This window comes from Colossoma macropomum, unplaced genomic scaffold, assembly GCF_904425465.1.
Source record: "Colossoma macropomum unplaced genomic scaffold, Colossoma_macropomum, whole genome shotgun sequence".
In the NCBI taxonomy this organism is placed as follows: domain Eukaryota; kingdom Metazoa; phylum Chordata; class Actinopteri; order Characiformes; family Serrasalmidae; genus Colossoma; species Colossoma macropomum.
In genome coordinates this window covers 20,038,824-20,056,833 of record NW_023494807.1, presented here as the reverse complement: position 1 = coordinate 20,056,833, position 18,010 = coordinate 20,038,824, and the positions used below count along the sequence as shown (strand labels likewise).

Here is an 18,010-nt window from a genome sequence, read left to right as displayed (position 1 = left end):
ATGACAATAGTTATCATTATCGTGATGAATTATTTGACAGTATGTCACAATATGCTTTGCTTAATTGTGGATATTGTCAATAAAAATCAATAAAAAAAGGGCATCATTAGTCCTGTTTAATGGGATTTAGTGCAGCAGAGTGTGTGAAATGTTGAATACAACTAACTGGATTACCACTCATCTCTAATCATACAGTCCACATTTTTGCTCAATTCTAACTTCAACACATAAGGATAAAGTAAACATGTGGGCCTTCTGGGTTCCTGATAGTCAGTTTGAGAACCACTGACTGCCATCCACTTTATCACTCTAGTGCTGAGTCCATGGCTCTGATTGTACCCATAGGAAAGAACAGTTTCCCAAATGATTCAATGTATTCCAACATCAAAAATTACAAGTTAAAACAGATAAAAAAGATTATTTAACAATTAATTTGTCCTCTACTATTTTAGATGATATTGACCTTTTATCACTAAAGTGCTTTATCACTTTAGAGAAACTGAAACACAGGGCGAAACATTATCTACACTCTTAAAAATAAAGGTGCCAAAAAGGCTCTTGGGAGTCTAAGTTCAAGAACTGGTTCCGGACAGTTCTTGAACCCCTTACCAAGCCATAGGTTTGCCAGCGGGCCCAAGGTTTTATTACATCCTTCTATAATCTAAGAAAAGCTCCATTATTTTGCACTGAAGTCCCTGTAGTTAATGACTAATAAGCCTTAATATGTTATAAGCCTGGAATGTTAACAGTCCACATAATGTAAAGGTTCTCTACCAGTTAAAGTTGGTCAGAGCCAAGAACCTTTATATTTAAGAGTGCTCAGCTGCCAGCTCCCTTTTTCCACTCTGGCACATTGTAGTGAACTATGAAGCGGGCAAAAATGCCAGTCTGCTGCTCACCTTTCCCTGAGGCCCTAGCCAGGGGTGACGATGGGGGGTCTTGTGAGGGGGGTGGTGGGCAGCTATGTGTGAGAGGGCAAAGATATTTCGAGACCTCATTCCAACTCTCCTCCATTGACGCTGTTGGCCCTAAATATAAACTCCCTCACTGCCACCCACTCCCAAGGTAGGCACTCCAGCCCTTCTGACCATGCACTAAAAGATAAGACTCACCGTCTTATCTTCAGGGTTGGCACAGAACAGTTGGAGCAAAACTTTTCACTTTGAGCTCAAAGCTTGCTATTGCACATGTAATTGGGAAGCACAAGTTGTGTAATGAGTACAGGTTATGAAGCTGTATGCTTTCTGTATAAGAATGAATGAGACTTTGATTTGATTTAACCTGTAAGCCAACCAGTGTGCTAAGTGGTAAGATACATTCAGGATGTTTCACATTAGGAGTTAAGAACTGTACTATAGCTATGCAATACTATCTTTGTTTTCTTAATGGACTACCTATGACTTGTGTTTGTAACTTGGGAATTAGTCATAACCTGCTGCCCTGTATTAATGTACTCTACTGCAATGTTGTTTAGTTTCCACATCATTGCTAACCTCAAAGTCACTTGACATAATGGAAGCAAGGTCAAGGCTTCCTTAGTAAACAATAGTACTGCACGCTCTGAAGGCATGCCAACGGGAACACACTTCCTGAAGCATTTTTCTCACGTATTTCACGTTTGTTGTGCAGTTGAAAGGTCTTCTATGACCTACAGGTATCAAGATTGCACTCGCATTACTTGTTTTGAGAATTTATCAGCATTTAGTCTGTTATCATTAGGACAACTTTACATCACTCATACTTCAATGACCTCTTCAGATCTAATAGCAGTAAAATTGGCACTTAGCTTACGGCAGCATGCGTATATGTTGTTGTATCCCACCCAAAAAATTGGGGGTTATAACTTAAAAAGGTTAGTGTTTAGGCCACATTAAAATTTTGAATTATTTTAATGTCAAACAGTAAGGTAATAGGGCATAAAAAAAATTTTTCTTTTTCTGTTAACTTACTATTCAAAATTTAATACACTTTTAATTTTAAAGCAGCCTGAACAGTAACTTTAAGAAATTTGTTTTACAGTGAATTGTGTTCATTATGTCCAAATATTGACAATAAAAACATAACACAGAGTCAATTTAAATGTCTTTCAATGAGGATAAATCTTTCAGCACAATAACATAGTTGACAAAAAGTCAGTAGCCATCATGCTATACAGCCATCCAGCTCTACGCCACTTTTTATATAAAAGAAAAGCCACATACATATAAGGCGATATAAAATTCCAGGCTTTAGCCACTGGCTCAAAAATAAGTTATTTTTGTCATATTTACAAAATTGATTCCATGGCAGAAGGCGCTATCACTTAAATCTATTTACAGTTCTATACACAGACATCTTCAGGTGTTTCGGAGCCGCTGAAAAAGAAGAAAGAGAAAGTAAGTGTTAAAGAACTGATCCTAAAAATGGTCATAGAATAAATAAAGAATGAATCAGGAAGGAGAGCTTTACCTATAAGCTATTCAGCAGGGTGTTCTGGATGTCCTCATGAACCTGGTTGTAGATATCTTCTTTTGATTTCATTCCATCCAGATATTCTGCAAGCACAGAAATTAACACCAAAAAAGAAACATTAGCTTCTGGTGATTCTTCAAAACACTCATAAATCTTCTCATGAAATCCCACATATTTCTAAATGATTGGTAAGGGCCACTTACGGATAATTCTGCAGTTGTGCTCCATCTCTTTCCTGTGTTTCAAGTACATGGGCCACACATGGCCGTCAAACAGACCAGGAGGGTCAGGAACTGTGTAGGTTCTTGTGCTATGGGGATAAAACAGGGAGAAATGAGTAAGAGTACCAAACCCATTCCAATGGGTACAATCATGTCTGTGTGGAGAACTTTCATCTGTGGATACTGGATCTAGACTCTGTTAGCTTAATCTTGCATAAAATGATTCTCAGTAAAGAATCCCAGCACATAATTTAGTCCAGGGCTTAATCTATAACCAAATCACTGCAAATGAATACAAATTTTACCTTCTTCTTCTTTTACACTCCTCATATGGAATGGTGACATAGTAGCACTTGTCGAAGATCTCAATCAGAGGTCTGCCATTGAAATTAAAATTGAAATTTTGTGTTAAAGTAATTCTGGAGTTTGCCAAGTTTCATATCATGTTTGCTAAGATAAAACAAAGTGAAAAAATCCAAACCTACTGGTAATTATAGAGCAGAAATCCCTCGACAAGAAGTATATGGATTTGCTGCTCCGGTTCTGACCCATCAGCCAAGGGTGACAGGGTCACACCGTGAGAGCGAGCAAATTTCACCGGGTTCTCGATCCAGCCTTTGACGGTGTTGACCATGGCTTCCATGTCCAGAGCTGTGATCACTGCACAAGGGTAACAGAAAAAAAACAGGCCACATCTCACAAAACAGGATAATGGCGCTATGGATATAATGCAGTTTTTTCCTTCTCTATACTTTTTTCTTTTTTTCTTTTTTTTTTATAACAGACAATAGATGTTAATAATTAAATGTTATAAAGTTATAACATTTATTTATGGACAAATTAAATTACTATTTTTTTAGGTTTTAGGTGTCAAAATGGAAAAATGTAAAATTGCAAAGGCAAAATCGAAATGGTCATGGAAAGATGAGGAATACATTACTGTTGTTTTTTCCTACAGCCGAAAGCCACTCTTACCATCCCACTGTCTAAAGCCGTCCTCCCCGACCTCTATTTGATCTTGGGGCTGCAATAACAGTGACCAATAAAACATTGCTGCAGATTGCTCACGCAGTGCTGATCCCACCTGGACATATAATGCCAAGCCCTCAGACTAAAATATGGCGGTATGGAGGTCTTTCTTCATCGTCAATCAATCAGCCATAAGAGTTCAACTTTGATCAACTGAACCTTAGTTAGGCAATTAGGCCTCGAGGCGGCAAGTGAATTTACATGAGTGGAATGAGTTGGTATGCACATTTGCTTGTTCGCTTGGTTAGGACTGAAATGGTTTCAAGGTTACAAAATGGCATTTTAAACCATGGTTCAGTAACTCACTGATTGAGTGAATTAGGTCACTAATGACAGTGATCTGTTGGCTGGTGAGGTATGAATAAAGGACGTTGAGAGATCAGTAATGTGTATTTGGCTGTGCTGCTGGAGTGTGGATATTGGAACTGAGTAAAGTGGTAAATTAATGGATGGCCATGAGAAAACAATTAGTGAAATTATACTGAAGAAACACGCAAATGAATGTCAGCTACCTCTAAATCCCTGTTGCATCTGAGGTTAGTCAGAGGTAGCTAAAAACATTCATTTCATGTCTCTTTGAGGTTGGCTGTCCAGGAGAACATCAGCATAGGAGTGTAAGAACCACATGCCATGGACAACATGGACAACACACCCACAAACACAACACATTAAATCCTATACATCTGACTTTACCTGTATTATTGCCTTTAGAGTGCTGCTGCTACTCTATGTTCTATACCTAAACAGTACTATTACACTGTAGGTGGTTTACAGTCATGGTAGTCTTACTGTTAGCCTTAGCTGCTACAATATTAGCTTACAGAATCTTCAAAACCAAGCTAAGCTGACAGAATTTCTTTCCAGAATGGTCACATTCAGTGTCAAATCAATACAAAATAAAAGGTGGAGTATTTTAATACCTTGAAAAAGTCATCTTGATGTACCACACAACAATTTGGTAGTATCTTCTCAAGCCTTTTCGTCAAAGTGGTTTTCCCACCGTTGGTCACACTGCAAACAGTAACGTACATTAGACAACGTCATTCCACAGCCGTATCACGTCTTATTTCAGTAGTATGTCACTTTGTGTGAATGTATGCTGACTTACCCTCCGATTCCGATGATGAACTTCATTTTATCTTTCTTTCTTTTGGTCTAACGTCGGCACAAAAAATAATCAACTTACTCGCTAGTAAATGAAACGCTTGGGAATGCTTTTTCACGCCTTCTCCTCCTTTCCTCCTCCCTTTCTTCCCCTCCTCCTTACTATTTCATTGATGGACTTGACTTTCCTGAATTTATACTCGAGCCCTACGACGCGAAACAGTCACCGGTTCGCGCATGCGCAGCCCTCGCCAATGGGACTCCTCTCCCCAAAACCAATCATGGTCTGCTGCGCGTCAGCGTCGTCCAATCACATGGCTGAATGTGCACGAGGGCAGTATGGCCAGTTCTGCACCTGTCGTGCCTCGTCCGTCGCCACGTGTCTGGAGCTGTAAAGTGAGGTGGGGTGTGGGAGGGAGGGGGGCATGGTGGAGGGGTCATAATGATCACACAATGCTCTTAATACTCTTTAACAGTGGAAATATACGAAGTTTCGTGACATATCACGTAGCCTCGCAGCTTCTGACCTGTGTAAAGCGACTGTGGGAATAGATTTAAAAAAGGGGGAGGAAATGGACAGAAGAGGTGCTGTTGCAGTCTATAAATGATTCCATATCACTTTCCTAGTAATGACAGATTTATAATTATAATAGCCCCGACGTGGGCGTGTATGACCTATAAAGCCAAAGGCAAAGAAGGTCTGCTTCTTTTGAAGTGAAATGAGATTTAAATGATTATTTTTAAGGGCGAAATGGAAAGTTTTAAATAAGCGGTGCTATAGGGGGGTGGACCATGCTGATCGATGGAGCCCTAAAGGAAGCTTGTGACTCAGGGGTTTGTATAACATGACTCACACCAGGTAGAAAAGTGGAAATGTGTATGTGTGTGTGTGTCGGAAAAAAAGTATATTAGACAACTTTACATATATTCACGCATATCAATCATTACAATATATGCGTAAATGCAGCAATATATGGACGACGACTATTTAGAGTCATATATATATATATATATATATATATATATATATATATAGATAGATAGATAGATAGATAGATAGATAGATAGATAGTTGATATATTGCCAAATGGTAACTTTACAGGAGAAGGAAAAAACATCCTTAACTTTGAATGGAAGTCAATGGAATGATCATTTCTATTCCTTCATTCATTTTAACACAGTGTAAAGGTCCAACAATTAAAAGGAATTACATTAGTATAATCATATATTATTTTTAGTTTTTAGTATCATTTTAAGTTAGTATATATGTGTATGTACAGATATATGTATGTACACACATATCGCTGCTGTCAGAATAAAACCTCGGATCTCCATTTTTTTTTTGTTTTTCAGTTTTTGACATTATTTGAAAATGCTAGTTGCTCTTTACATTGAGTGTAAATTTCACGATGAATGAACTAAAAGAAACAGCCTGAAATTACTTGGAAAAAAGTCTAGTTCCATTGACTTACATTAAATATAGAGTATGTTGTTTCCTTCTCCTGTAAAGTTGTCATTTTGGAGATATGAGGGTTCTGACAACAGCGATGTGTATATACATATATATATATATATATGATTAAAACGCCTTTAGTGGCATTTTTGTACAGTTTAGTACAACTGCAAGGCAATTATATACAATTATGTATAAATGATTTATTATACATCTAAATTGCGTTTTTCAGCATAATGATATAATCAAAAACAGTTGATAAAAAGGCTTAGTGTCATTCAAAGCAGTTTGTACAGCTTTGTACATTTTTAGTGTACATTGTAAATAACTTATAAGAAAGAACTGTATAAATTGAATAAGAAACTACACTATTTCCATAGCACTGCACATTACTTCAGTAATAATGTATAACATTTACAGCTCTTTGTAAAATTCCTGTAGTACTATCTGATAATAATTATAATACTTGTATAGTATCCTGTGGTAAACTATAGTATGCTATAAGATTCTAATAAGACTCAGAAGTTCTCAGAAGACGCAGAAATTCTTATAGTATTTCTAAAAGCGCTTCTTCATTCATCCCAACTTTTGAATGTGTGGCTTTGTCATGCCCCCTTTTGTCAGTACCAGGCAAACTGTGGTAAAGTGGTGGAGTGTTGTATTTTCTGTTGTCATATAATAAGGTGGTTAAGAAATGTGTTTTCCTATTCTATAAAAGAACTGAAGGCTAATAATGTGTTTTTAAAAACCACACCACATAACAATAAACCACTAAGGAAGAACGCTAGCAACAATGATTAGATTACAAAGCCACGTGTTTAATGATAGGTTATGTGCTCCAAATTTGAAAATATCTCACCACAAGTAGCACAAAGCTCAGTTGTAATGGGGGCTTGACCAGATGCTTTTAGAGCTAGTCTGTAAAAGACTAGCTCCAAAAGCTGTAAAAGCTGTGCTTGGTTTTGGCGTGGGCCTCAGTCTGTCATGCCGCTCTTCTACATTGCGTCTGAATATCGCTTTACTCTGTCTGAGCTGGCGCTTCTGTCACTTCTCCAATGTACCACACGTAATAATTTAATCACGATATCAACAAACATAAAGTGTACTTCCCTCAGATTTGAAAGAACAGGCTTTACTTTTAGTCTCTATCATTAAGGGTCTTCTGCTGGTCATCTTTCAGTGTACTATAGGCATGGAAGCTGCTGTCTACAGGCCATACTGCATGGAAATGTTATAGCTGATATAATTTTAGTAATGTAGACCACTGTGAAAATGTATATCTGTCCATTCTATAAAAAGTCAGCTCAACACACATGGTACATATTTAACCCTTGAACTACAGCCGTAATATGCAGTTATTCATCTTAGCCTGTATTAATGAGTAGCAACTATGTATTATTCATAGTCTACTAAGAAATTAATATATAAGTTGTGTACTTATAATAAATGAGGAATTTAAGTGCAGGCCCCAAATACACACCCTTGCACGTTAACCACTTAAACCCTAGTTTTATCATTCACTTAGTAATCGTAAAGTGTCCATATCATGAATAATCAAATTATCCCTGCCTGTGCTGAAACAGAAGTTTGATATAGTATGAAAACATTATTAAAGTTTCTGAACGTACTATTCACTTCTCAGTCTATACATGGAAAAACAGCCTATTGAAACAGTTAGTGTTTTTGTGATGTCATAAAAACCTACAAACCCCCTAAGTTATAAGGAGTTTGACAAGCCTTAAAATTTGACAACTTAAAAATGAAAAAAAAATTATATTACAAGGTTTTGGTACAATAGTGATAACATGTATTGGTTAATCATGCACTTGCTTTGCTAATTGAAGCCTTTCTAATTCCTCAGCTTGCGTAGCTTGCACATCGAGGAGGAATTTTCACGAGCGAGGATTCAAACGTTCCATGCCTAGGCAGATCCCAGTGGACCAGGCCAAGCTCTATATTTGTCACCTTGTGTGTGTGTGTGTGTTTGTGTGAGAAAGGTGCCACTGCGTCACAGATGCTTCTGATGCAACCAACTGGAATACTAGCATTGCTTGCAGACATGTGATCTGTCCAGACTGGTCATGCTCAAGTCAGAAGAGACAGACGTTAGTTTCAAAGTGATGCCATTTTAACGAAGCTGAACCATTGTGTCTCTTGATCTTAATTAAATCTAACTATTTTTAAGGCCTTCTGGCTGACAGAAGAGCCATTAGCATTAGCACATAGCTTCCTTTGTGGCATAGCGATTGCAGCTGTTTATGACCCTTTATCTTCATTTGTAAACATCAGAGGGTTTATTAGCAGGGAAGGGTGACCTCTTGCCTGTGCTATGACAACTGAGGCTTTGATAATGCGCTCGCTTTCATTTATTGCAACAACTACATGTGCAGAATTTGTGGATATGAACAAGGGGGTCATATAAAGATATTATTATCTTAAACTTAAGAAACTGTTTCAGCCTCTTAAATGGCTAAGGCCTACCAGCATTTTATTACACACTTCAGTAACCTTAGAATAGCTCTATAAGTCCCTGTGCTTACTGAATATTATTTGTTATTTGTCATGTTATTCTGCATTCTGTTGTGAAGCACAGTAACCCTTAGCATGATAGGTCTCACAGAATTCATGATTTTATATTGTTTTCATTCATTAATGTTCTCTTACTGCAATGTACTACGCAAATGCATCATACAAGGCCATCGCTAGGCCAGTTTTAGAAGGGTAGATACTACCCCCCAATACTGTTTTACCCCCCCAATGAATAAACATTATTAGTTCAAATTATCAGCAGCATTTTACATTTATTCTTTGTTATTCAACTGTGCTATCATGCCTCCACATTCACAATATGCTGTGACAGCAGGGCGTGAACTGGTGGAGGCGCTGCTGCTGCAACAACCTACCACTGCCTCAGCGGTGCCACCAGAGATTATCTAACATAATAATGCCGGCTTAGCCAATCATATCAAACCTCGTAAGTTTTAAGCCAATCATATCAGACCTGGGGGAGGGTGTCTGGTTTTACTCGCTCTGCAATGTAACGTCAGCCGGCAAATGGTCGCGAAATGGATTTTAGCTTTGATTGACTCGATCTGTGATCTGTGTAGGTGGACAGATATTTGAGTCGTAAAAATCTGTGCCTAATATGCTATGGAGAAACAGCTCTTCAGTGTGGAAACTCATTTTTTGATAAATTTTCCGTTTATTGCTACTCTGAAGTTCAATGTTATGAACAGATATTTTTGGGCCATTAAAAATATCCTCCTGGAAGAACATGCCCCAGACCCCCTTAGTAAAGGCTTAGCCTCCCCCCTATCCATAAATCTATCCATAGTGACACTCCTGATGTCATACAAACATTGGGAATCCCTGTGGTGTCAACCAGTCCTGACTGCTAGCATAATCACAGATCTATAGGCTAGTAGCTAATATTGGTGTAACTCTTACCTTGATTACTGAACAAAATTGTAAAGAAAACAAAGATTCTCTCTTTATTTTAGCACAAAATGAACACCAGAGACAAGTTTTAACCAGAGAAAAAATCCAAACTGATGTAAAGTATCTAAATAGCCAGGTATAGCTACCTTGCTAACTTTAGCTTTCACCTTGTTGTTTTCCACATCTGAGTCATTTCTGTCACTTGAGCAATCAGTTCTCTTCACCACTGTAATGACGATTCATACAGCTACAAAAAGATACTTTGCCTCCTAGCAGTAATGTTAGCTGCCTTGCTTCCACATTCACCAAGAAAATAAAGAAAACCCTAAGCACTTGTAGTTTTTCAAAACCTTTAAACCAGAAAATCCAGTGTTGCGCATGAACATTTTATGGAAGCTACAGTTTAAACACATTCTTTTCAGTAACATAATTTGGGTAAAATCCCACACTGTAGACTACCACAGCACTGCTGTGCACTCAAAGCAAAAAGATTTGGTTAGTCCACCATCCAAACTTTAGTTATTTCATAACTTCATTTACACTGAGAGCCATTTACAGTGCTGAAATGTGAGGATGTACTAGCCATATATGTCATTACAAAGAATGTTTAATACAGACATTCACTTTTAATCCACTTTATAAGCGGCCTTTTTCATCCACTTACCAATGCTAAAGTTTTGCCAGCACCCCTATGGAATTTTAAATGTTATGCTAATGCTAAGCTAGCAGTGGTGCGCATGAACATTTTATGGAAGCTACAGTTTAAACATATTCTTTTGAGTAACATAATTTGGGTAAATTCCCACACTGTAGACTGACTACCACAGCACTGCTGTAGAATGTGAATAAGCATGTTTAAAACAGGTGTAGCAGTGGTTACATTTTTCATTTTGGCCAGAGTGACCTTTAAAGAACCATTTTTGTAAATAAGATGCACTAATGTGAAGAACATTTTTGAAGTTTAAAGAACATGCACATAATGTAAAGGCTTTACACAAGTTTTTTTCCTAAAGCTGTACATCTTATAAGACCAGGACCCTTTATCTTTAAGGGTGTAGTGTAAAATATAGTTCATCTTCCAATGTATTAAGGTGAGGGCTACTGTGACAAATGATTGTTGTTATTATGATGACGGCATCTTTTCATGGAAAGATGGCAATCACAGTGTCATGCTTTTTCACCAGAGCAGAACAATGCTGTATACAGAAAACAGCACAGATGAGAAGGGCAATAACATTGTTTGGGTTGTGTTATGGCTTTGTTAATGACATGTCCTGTGGAGTTGCATCAACAGTTACAAGCTGCAGGATTCCAGAGGACAATGGCACTATGACACGTGGCATTCTGTTTTTATTCACCTGTGGGCTTATTTATGAGGCCTTCTTAGGCTGAATTTGTACCATAGTTGAGTGCTACAGTGCTACATGTTACATATGCATGTTATTTGGCTGATACTTTGGTCTATCAGCCACCTACAGGGACCATCCCCTGGAGTAAATTGATGTTAGGTGTCACTCTCAAGGGCACAATGACCACCATCAACTTAGACTCAACCATGATTAGCCCTCACCATGGTTTGCTTCTTGACCTGTAGCCTACTGACACTTTTGCTAACTTGTTGACTTAACCGAATGCTACAATGCTACAAATTGTATACATTCATATGTGATTTGGCTTATACTATGGTCTGTTAGCTACCTAGAATGGTTGATGCCCTGCTGTAACTTGGGGTTAGGTGCCACAATCAAGAGCGCAATTGTTACCACTGACTGAGATTGAGCCCATGGTTTCCCTTTAGCTGACGGCTAACACTGTGGGTTGCTTCTTGATCCCTAACATACTGTTTCTGTTGAGCTAATTGGCTAATTTAGTTAACACTTGCTATGGCTAATCAAGGACAATAGGCTAGGAGTGTGACCCACTAAAGTAACTTGCCCCCAGTAACTGGGGTCCAGACGAAGTGAAATATTTAATAGCATTATGGACAGACACTACTGTGCAAAACAAACTGCAGACGAAGAAGCTGAATGGATAAGCAATTGGTAATTGGGTGCTGCGTAATTAGTGGATTTACATATTCTGTCCCACACAGCAATCAGATTTCAGTCCGAGTAACTGGAGATGCATTTGACCACCAAGTGTAAATGCATGTCGCTAAAATCTTATCAGGATACAATCCAGATACTAGTCACATTAAGTGACCAGGTGTAAATAGGGTCATGATGATGTGACGTGATAGATAATTAGTTCTTAAGATGACACCAAGGCCCAATCCCATTTCTTGTTTTTATCCATACCCCTTGTTTTTGAGCGTCACCTTGCCCCTTAGAACTGAGTTACTAGGTGTAGTCATTGAAGTCTTCCCCAAATGAAATGGGACAACCCTCAAATAGAAAAGAACATTACTTCATTAACAGACTTCTAGGGGTGCTCTGTAGGTGACCCTGCCAGTCTGCAGTGATAGCAGAGGAGGGTAAAGTTCAGCAACCTCTTTAGTTAAATTTAATCATATGCCCTTAAAGAGGGGGGCATGCGTCAATTATTTATCATTGCTAACACCTAAATCTTCAGTGATATGAAGCTGAAGTCAGAGTGTGCCTCTGAAAAACCTCAGTTTGGAAGTCTAACACTTTGCCGTACCCCTCTATCTCAGCAAAAATCAGGACACCCTACCCCTATCTGTGAATGCACAAAACAAAGGAGTAAGGGCTAAGTGCTAGGGGCAAGGGGTGAAATGGGATTGGGCCTAAATATGTAACGCTACTGCAACAGACCCTGCATTTTATTTCGCCACCCCTTTGTCTTTTTAGTGGCTTTTTTTGACAGAAGCAAAAGACCCTGCTTAATTTGCATGTTGATTTTGATTGTTCAGTTTGTTATTTAAAGGAATTGTTCATCAAAAAAATCACAGAAGTTCACAAAATTTTACACAAGTTTTCCACTTAAACCAGATGTAATTGATAAACTTATTACTTATCCAAATGTTGCTTCTTTAGCTTAATGCTGGAGTTATAAGACACACTGGAAGTCTGTAGTCACCCAAATCTTTTCTGTAAATACATCCATAAAACCTCTCTCAACCCACTCAAAACACATCCAGATCTTCATCTTGCAGTGGGTCATACTGTGTGTATAACCACATTGACAAATCTGAGTGGGTTGAAAGAGGTATTGGGGATATATTTACAGAAAAGGTTTGGGTGACTATTGACATCTAGTGTTTGTTAGCACATTAGCCTCATAGCTCTAGGGCAAAACTAGAAAAGCAAAATTTGGACACTGAACTTGTCTTGGCTGACTACTTAGGTATTTTTGGATAGAACTATTACTTTAAGTCAATAGGTTGTTAAAGGACACATTAATTGAACAGATATTTATGTCTATACTTTATTACATTTTATGTCTACCCCAACACTCATTTTCACAATATTCACATCATATATTATCTATGAAATTGATCTCATGATACAAATGTTTTACTTACAATACACTGTACAAACAGTATGATCAGTATACATTGCAAAAATCCCTTCAAATGTGTAATGAACATTTAGAAAACTCTGTAAGTTACATTATAGTAATAGCTGGAAATGAAATGGCACCACCAATTAAAAGCAAGCAGTATGAGCAGTATTGAATACTAAGACTACTAAGGTGGAATGTGTGATCAGAATGTCTCTGTTGATCACTATTGCCTTTAATTTCATAATTTTACCCTGATTTATTTAGGAATGCAGTTATGTTCTTCGTCAGCCATTGTCATTTTGTCACCTAATGTGTGACCTATAAAGTACCAACAAGTATCCTATGGAGCGATGTAACAGAACCACTTTTGGTTCCCTAAAGAACATTACACTATTCTTTAAATAGCCATGGACGATTCTTTAAAGAGCCAAGAGATGTGCACGTGTGACCTTTTTAAAATGTGAAGACCACATAAATTGAAAAGTTTGATGACCACAAAAGTTTGACTTCTACATTATGTTAAGGTTCTATACCAATTAAAGTTTTTTCTAGAACCGTACACCCAAGCCATTTAGGAACCATTTAAGTCAATAGAACCTTTACATTACGTGGAGGTTCTTTCTTCTCACTCACATAAGTCATTTACAAAAATGGTCCTCTAAAGAACCATTCATTGGAACGGAACTAAAAGTGGTCCCTCTATGGCATCGCTCTAAATAACCCTTTTGGCACCTGTGTACATAACAAATTCTAAAGCTTTTAAAGAGATTTTGGTAACACTTTACTGAAGGATGGCATTCATAAGGCTGCATGCCACCTACATAGAGCTACAAAGACATTTATAAAGGCTTATGCATGACAAAAGCAATCTTTATGACCACTGACACTTGTTGGAATAATCTTTTACAAATGATTAATTAGGTTGTTAGTTGTTATAAAACACTTATGTAGGCGTCATGTGGCCTTATGAAAAGTTCATAAGTAGCAAAGTAGTACAAGGTCATAAGTAGTCCCTTCAGGATAGTTACCAAGATTTTTAACCAGCTCTGCTTGTTGAAGTGTCAGCATTAGCGTAAACTTTGTACAGTCAAAAAGAGGAGCTTCCCCAAGTGAACCAGCTAACAGGGAACAGGATACATTATACAGCATTTCTTACAGTCCACACAGTCCACTTGGATATGTGAGAGTACCACCAAGGACCCTGGCACTCATTACTACTATACAGTACAGTAGCGAAGTCAGTTCTGCTCAAGTGAGTGGGGTTGGGTATGTAGGCTATCGCAAACAAAATAATAACCCACTGGTGGCACATACATCAGTAACTATAGACATTACTGTATTTAGCTAAAGTGTACTCACAGCACAACACTAAACATGGCTGTCTACCAAGAGCTGCTCCCCCAGCGAGTCCTTGATTTCATAACTGTTATTATGCACACAATTAAAGGAGCAAACGAGTTCTCCTCCTTTCTTCCTTACAGGGAAATACGGATGACTTTGCTATACCTCGCTGTCGTACACTCTTAAAAAGGTGGCTTTTCAAGGGTTCTTAAGTAAAGACCATGGTTCTGTTTAGATAAAGATGTATTCTTCAAGGGTTCTGCCATTGATACAAGCTTGATAACGCAACAATAGAAGAACGTTTTTTGGTGCTATATGGAACCTTTTTCAAAAAGTGTCTATATAGAACCATATACAACAGACTGAGGGAGAACGTGTCGTATATGGTTATATATAGAACCTTTTTGAAAGGGGTTCTATATAGCACCAAGGGTTCTGCTATTGTTATGATGTCAAGCTTGTAACAATAGAAGAACCATAGAGCCATAAACACACTCTCCATCAATCTGAAGAATGATTTCAGCATGTAAATGGTTCTTTGAGTGTTCATGGTTCTATATAGAACCACTGCCTTTACTGAAGAACCCTTGAAGAACCATCTTTTTTAAGAGTGCATTAAAACCTCATAACTTTATTCCCTCCCCCCTATTTTTTCAATTTACATGGTTTGAAAACACCAGCTGTCCTTTTCATGGCCAACAGATATGATCCAAAATTGCTTAGAATTAAAAGTTAAAAGGTATTTTTTTCAAAATTTCTATTTATTTAAATCTTTAATATGTAAACAAATTCATTCAGAGTGATTTGATGTGAAATGCTCCATTCTAAAGAAACTTACTTAGAATTGTTCACAGAGGGAATGATAGGAACCAGACATCCAAAACATTTAGGGATGTCTGAACCATTGCTTTGGGATAGTTTTGAGATAAACTTTTGGACTAAAACTTTTTTTTATAATCTTGCAGTGGTACATGCCATCTTTAGTAACCAAAGAACCACTTTTTTTACCCTCCTCAACATTACATATAGAAACTCTGAAGACACATGGAGGTTCGCTGGTCATTTTAGAAGATAAATAATAAACTAGCTATGTTTGGTAGGCATTGCCCACCCCCCACCTGTGACCCAAAATAATAAGTGGCTTAGAAAATGTGTGTGTGTGTGTGTGTGTGTGTGTGTGTGTGTGGTAGACATTGTGACCCCTGGTTCCTATCACCACCACTGTAAAGAAATCCAAATAAATTTCTCTACAGTGTCTCATTTAACATCAAACTCTGTGACTTTAGTGGAATGTTCTTCTTTTCCATTTTTTAGATTTGAGGTTTTGTTCCCGACAGCGACAAATAGTTCCTTCTATTGAAAGAGAACCAAAATGTGTCACATTGTTTATACGTAACAGTTCAAGAAGTTGCAACATTATATCAAAACAGAGATTCTCCATGCGCTCTGGTAGAGGTTGGCTAGAGACGAGGCTGGATGTTCCACTGGAGGGCTGGTTGTGTATCTATTGCAGGCTTCACATGAGTTCTGTACAACAAGAACCTGAAGAATTGTTCCAAAGAGTCACTTTTTCTTTACACAGGCTGCTTGAGTTTTCACAGGTGTTGCAGTTCAAGAGAAAGAAAATAACTATTGCACAATAGAGTCTGCTTTGTTTTCAGACACATCTCTTTTTTCCATTTTCCATTTGAACAGCTGTGCCCCACTGTTCAGGTCAAAAACATGACATATCTGGAGCTGATTTAACAAACTCCTCTTCAGACAAAAGGATGAAGATGAATTGCTGGATTGTAGGAACATGACGAAGATGAGGAATTAGTAGTTCTTGGCATCTTTGCTTTCATAAATGATCCTTCGTTTAAGCAGTCAACTGAAAATGAAGTCAAAGAAAGAATTATAACCATCATCTTTATCAGTAATGGCATCTTCATATGGAGCCACTGTTTTATATATATATATATATATATATATATATATATATATATATATATATATAAATATAAATATTTGCATATTTGCGCCTTACACATATGTACATCTGTGTCATTTACATAAAACAGCTTAAGTAATTTTGGGCCTTAAGCTTTCCCTTTATCTTAAGTGTGCTACGTCAAATCTGTTCAAGGACACGTTTAAGTCGAAATTAAAAAAAAAAAAAATAACATAATTGTAAATTGAGCTTTAGAACTTAAACTTAAGTTTCAGTACTTCAGTTTTTGACAGTTACAACAGTTCAGTTAACTAAAGATAAATACTTAAGATATTTTGTTTGAATGGTCACTGCTCCTGAGAGTTTAAAGTGACAATATATATTCTTTCTTCCATCTAACTGCTGCGGCTGCTGCCCGTGGCTTTAAAGGAAGTCTCTCAACAACACGTCCTTTAAGACCCTAAAGCAAATTTACACCTGGTTATAAAGGTTAAAGGACAAGCACCACAGAACTGTTTAGTAAATTTAAGAAAATATGCACTCAGCCATGTGTAATATCTCCACCTACATTTTGCATGGCCCTCCCTTAAATGCATGAGGAAGAGAATTGTATTTTGTGTTTTATTATGCACACCCAGGAGTGGTCTTTGCACTAGGCAAAGGTAGGCAATCATCTAGGGCCTCCATTAGCCAAGGGCCTTATCAACGTACAAATTAGATACACTGTACAGGTTGATGTTAAATAACCTATTACCAATTATATTGACATTATAAAAATAGTTGTTATTTGCATGTTATACTCCATGTTATTACGTGCTGATACAACCAAAGTCAATGAAGTCAGACTGGTATGAAATGGTATCTGGTATCTGTATAATAGAGAGAGTTCTTTAGAGTGATTTTCTGAGTGTTGAGAGGGAAGATCAAAGTTATCTAAGAGCAGCAGAGAAACTCCAAAAGAGGGAGGAAAGCAAAAAGTTTGTCGTGATGTTTCCAAAGCTAACTTTGTTTTTTCAGTCAAAACAGAGTGGTACTAGTGTTAATGTTAACCCCTTAAAATCTCAGGCTTATTACATACTAGGGCTTATTATTCAGTAACTACAGGGACTTCGGTGCTATTCTTAGGATATAGAAGTGTGTAATAAAACATTTAAGGGGGCCGTTTAGATAGCTCCAGTGTTGGGGTAATTACTCAAAATCCAGTAAGCCAGTAAAAATTACTAAGTACTTCTCTCAAAATTTAATCCCGGAAGAAGTAATCTCATTTTGCATTACTTTACTTCTCCATCATTCTGCACCAAATAATCTCATGATATTGGCCCATCATTTTGCTTGTTTCAAGCATTATTTCTTAAAATGATCCGGCATGTCGTGACAGAATTTCCCTTAATAAGACTACTTAACTAAAAAATGTCTAGAAATCAGTTAAATAATCATATAATACTCTCTCAACAATCTTAAACTAAGTAATATTAGATATATCAGCTAGATTTATGATGATTTCATCTGCCACTTGGGGGCCCAGGGTTTAGTTTAAAACTGTGCATCCAGGGGGGCCCATTCATGTCTTTTGTCTAA

General features: G+C 37.5%; 3 protein-coding genes across 5 annotated transcripts in view; 1 reads left to right on the top strand and 2 right to left on the bottom strand.

Moving 5' to 3' along the window:
* cplx4c (complexin 4c) overlaps window positions 1–18,010 on the top strand; it is a 67,690-nt gene that overhangs the window by 3,012 nt on the left and 46,668 nt on the right. The window lies entirely within an intron of this gene.
* nmrk2 (nicotinamide riboside kinase 2) lies at window positions 2,071–4,995 on the bottom strand. Of its 2 annotated transcripts, XM_036556809.1 has the most exons (8): window positions 4,810–4,991; window positions 4,622–4,712; window positions 3,648–3,696; window positions 3,158–3,332; window positions 2,978–3,049; window positions 2,655–2,761; window positions 2,449–2,534; window positions 2,071–2,354 (listed from the first exon to the last, which is right to left on the bottom strand). In XM_036556809.1, exons 1-7 carry the CDS (start codon window positions 4,833–4,835, stop codon window positions 2,449–2,451), a joined length of 606 nt encoding a protein of 201 aa, XP_036412702.1. In that variant the 5' UTR covers window positions 4,836–4,991; the 3' UTR covers window positions 2,071–2,354. The 2 variants fall into 2 exon arrangements, with proteins under 2 accessions (XP_036412702.1, XP_036412703.1); XM_036556810.1 differs by lacking the exon at window positions 3,648–3,696 and having other exon boundaries at window positions 4,810–4,995.
* atcayb (ATCAY kinesin light chain interacting caytaxin b) overlaps window positions 15,837–18,010 on the bottom strand; it is a 32,141-nt gene continuing 29,967 nt past the window's right edge. The window contains exon 14 of the mRNA XM_036556808.1: window positions 15,837–16,372. The gene's annotated coding sequence lies outside the window, so the exon portion shown is untranslated. The remainder of the gene's footprint in view (window positions 16,373–18,010) is intronic.